Source organism: Olea europaea, chromosome 2 (genome assembly GCF_002742605.1).
Source record: "Olea europaea var. sylvestris chromosome 2, O_europaea_v1, whole genome shotgun sequence".
Lineage (NCBI taxonomy): Eukaryota > Viridiplantae > Streptophyta > Magnoliopsida > Lamiales > Oleaceae > Olea > Olea europaea.
Window position 1 is genome coordinate 16,773,810 of NC_036238.1, and position 2,270 is coordinate 16,776,079.

Here is a 2,270-nt window from a genome sequence, read left to right on the forward strand (position 1 = left end):
TATCATCTTAAGTGCATCAGAAAATGGTCCAGGAGAATTTCCTAACTGCACATCAGCTTCTGAAGGAGGCAATTTGTTTTCCCTACTTGAAGATCCATTTCCTAATTGTTTAGCACTTTGTTTCGCGGTACCTAACTGCGATTGGTTCTACTCTGATTAAAACCCCAGCCCTTTCATCCCTATCAGCTAATGCTGGGCGCTGCTCTTCCATTTTCCTGTCGTTGATCGCAGGTTGGTATTGTGTATATTCTTGAAAGACCATTTCCGTCCCATCATTTTGCATGATATCAGGGCTTGGTTTGGACTTGTGCTTGAGTTCACCTTTACTCTATATTTTTCTCTGTCAGCATCAGTTAAGTCTGCATTTTAGATTTAAAAAGCATACCTTCTCCCTAAATTCTGGAATAACAAAAACATTATCCCAGCTGCATTTCCTTTTCCCAAAATTTATACCTAACACACTTTAAAGAGAAGGATGGAATGTTTTGTCGATCGGTATGGTTGAGAGGACAGGATCAATTTTTTGCACACTCAAGTAAAATTTAAATAAAATAAATTGGTCCATAATGACTTGGGTATCTGATTATCAGAATCTTATGTGGAGAAAAATGGTATATTATGGACTCAAAGATAAATTGCCAAGGTGTCTTTAAACTGCTAACTCTGCAAGATGGAGTAGATAAAATCGAGATAGCATAGACACGAATTATCATCACTTTAACTGTATAACGGCCAAAAAGACCACAAGAATTTATTGCTAGAAATTGCAGATTGTGTTAAACGTAATTCTTCCCGCCTTCCACTGGGTTACAATCCACTTCATTTTTTTAAGAAAAAAGAACTAACCACCTATCAATAAATTAGCTCTAAAAGTAGTTTCCCTTCCAGAAATTTCACGTGGCTTCCATTACACCCGACTGAGCCATCACAAATTTCCAGCTTTTTGCTGAAAGCAGGTAATAATTTACCAATCAGGTTCAAGAATTTCATACCTCAACCTCATTAAATGCTGCAACACTCAGGACCATATAATCCCGCATCATTAAAATGATGTAAGTTGATCTTGGAACTGTCATCTTGCATCATAAAATTTAAAATGGATGAATTAATCATTCAAATGAAAAATTTAAGATTTGAACATTCAAATCACAGACTGACCTGCATGACCACTATTATGGTAGAAAAACACGAGGGGTGTTGTATCCAGCTGCAAAAACTATACAAAATGGTGAAAATCTTGAACCAAATTCGTTATGGTTTCAAGTCCTCTAGCTACCTTGTTAATTTCCTTCATTTCCTGCTAATTTGTTACTACTACTAATTTGAAGGCATATATTTTTGTGAAAGACATTTCATACTAATTTTTCACTAATTTTCTGCAGTATTCAACTGGAATGGCACACATAATGTGGTCCAAGTTGCCAAAGAAAACTATGATGACTGCACTTCAGCAAATGCTCTTAGTCCAGTCCAAACAACCAGCCCCTCAAGCTTCATTGTCAATTCCACCGAGTTGTACTTCATTTGCACCGTCAGCAACCACTGCAGCATGAGATAGAAGGTAACCATAAGCACCGAAGCATCAGCTTCGACTCTTAAAACTGGAGCCTTAATGGCGATTCTCCCGGTTCTCTTCTCTTTGTTGAGTCTTATGTAAATTGGTTTTTCCATGCAAAAATAAATTTTCTGTCAGTCCTATTGTATTACACAGTTTCAAATAAACTCAGAACGTTTTTTGAGCTCAAGCACGTGTACATAAACACGATCAAAATAGAACTAAAAACAGGAAAACAGAAAACGAAAATTCTTCAAAGATTGGGTAGATACCTTTACAATGTAGGAACGTTTCGCAAACTGGGACCCCAAAGTTAGTAGATTCATCTCTCTCTGATTTCCTAGAAGCTGGAGTTTCTAATGTATATTTATATGTTAGTGGCATAAAAAGATGGTAATATACAAGCATTGTGAATGAGAGGAAAAATCCCTATGAGTTGCACCGTTAACATGAAGTGTATAACCCTTGAGCAGATTCATTTATTTCTTAAAGAAATTAAATTGTTTAATTCTTTAATTCAGGGAAACATGAATTCATGTAGCATCCAAAATTTCGGCATTTTGGCTTCTTGATCTCTGTATATAATGTTCCAAATTCATTACCTCTCTGCTTTTCTCTAACCTTTAATTGACTAATTTCTGAAAAGGATCCTTGATCTTAGCCCTATAATCTTGGTCAGACTACCAATCTACAGGAGCAAATCATGGACTGTTAA

At 36.2% G+C, this 2,270-nt stretch overlaps 1 protein-coding gene across 1 annotated transcript in view; it reads right to left on the reverse strand.

Moving 5' to 3' along the window:
* The window catches only part of LOC111373137 (IQ domain-containing protein IQM2-like), a 3,566-nt gene extending 1,895 nt beyond the window's left edge, over positions 1 to 1,671 (reverse strand). The window contains exons 1-5 of the mRNA XM_022995621.1: positions 1,447 to 1,671; positions 1,159 to 1,207; positions 993 to 1,069; positions 132 to 328; positions 16 to 82 (exon numbers count right to left, since the gene is read on the reverse strand). Of these exons, the coding sequence (XP_022851389.1) occupies positions 16 to 82; positions 132 to 328; positions 993 to 1,069; positions 1,159 to 1,207; positions 1,447 to 1,671 (615 nt within the window). The remainder of the gene's footprint in view (positions 1 to 15; positions 83 to 131; positions 329 to 992; positions 1,070 to 1,158; positions 1,208 to 1,446) is intronic.
* Between the last annotated feature and the right edge of the window lie 599 nt (positions 1,672 to 2,270).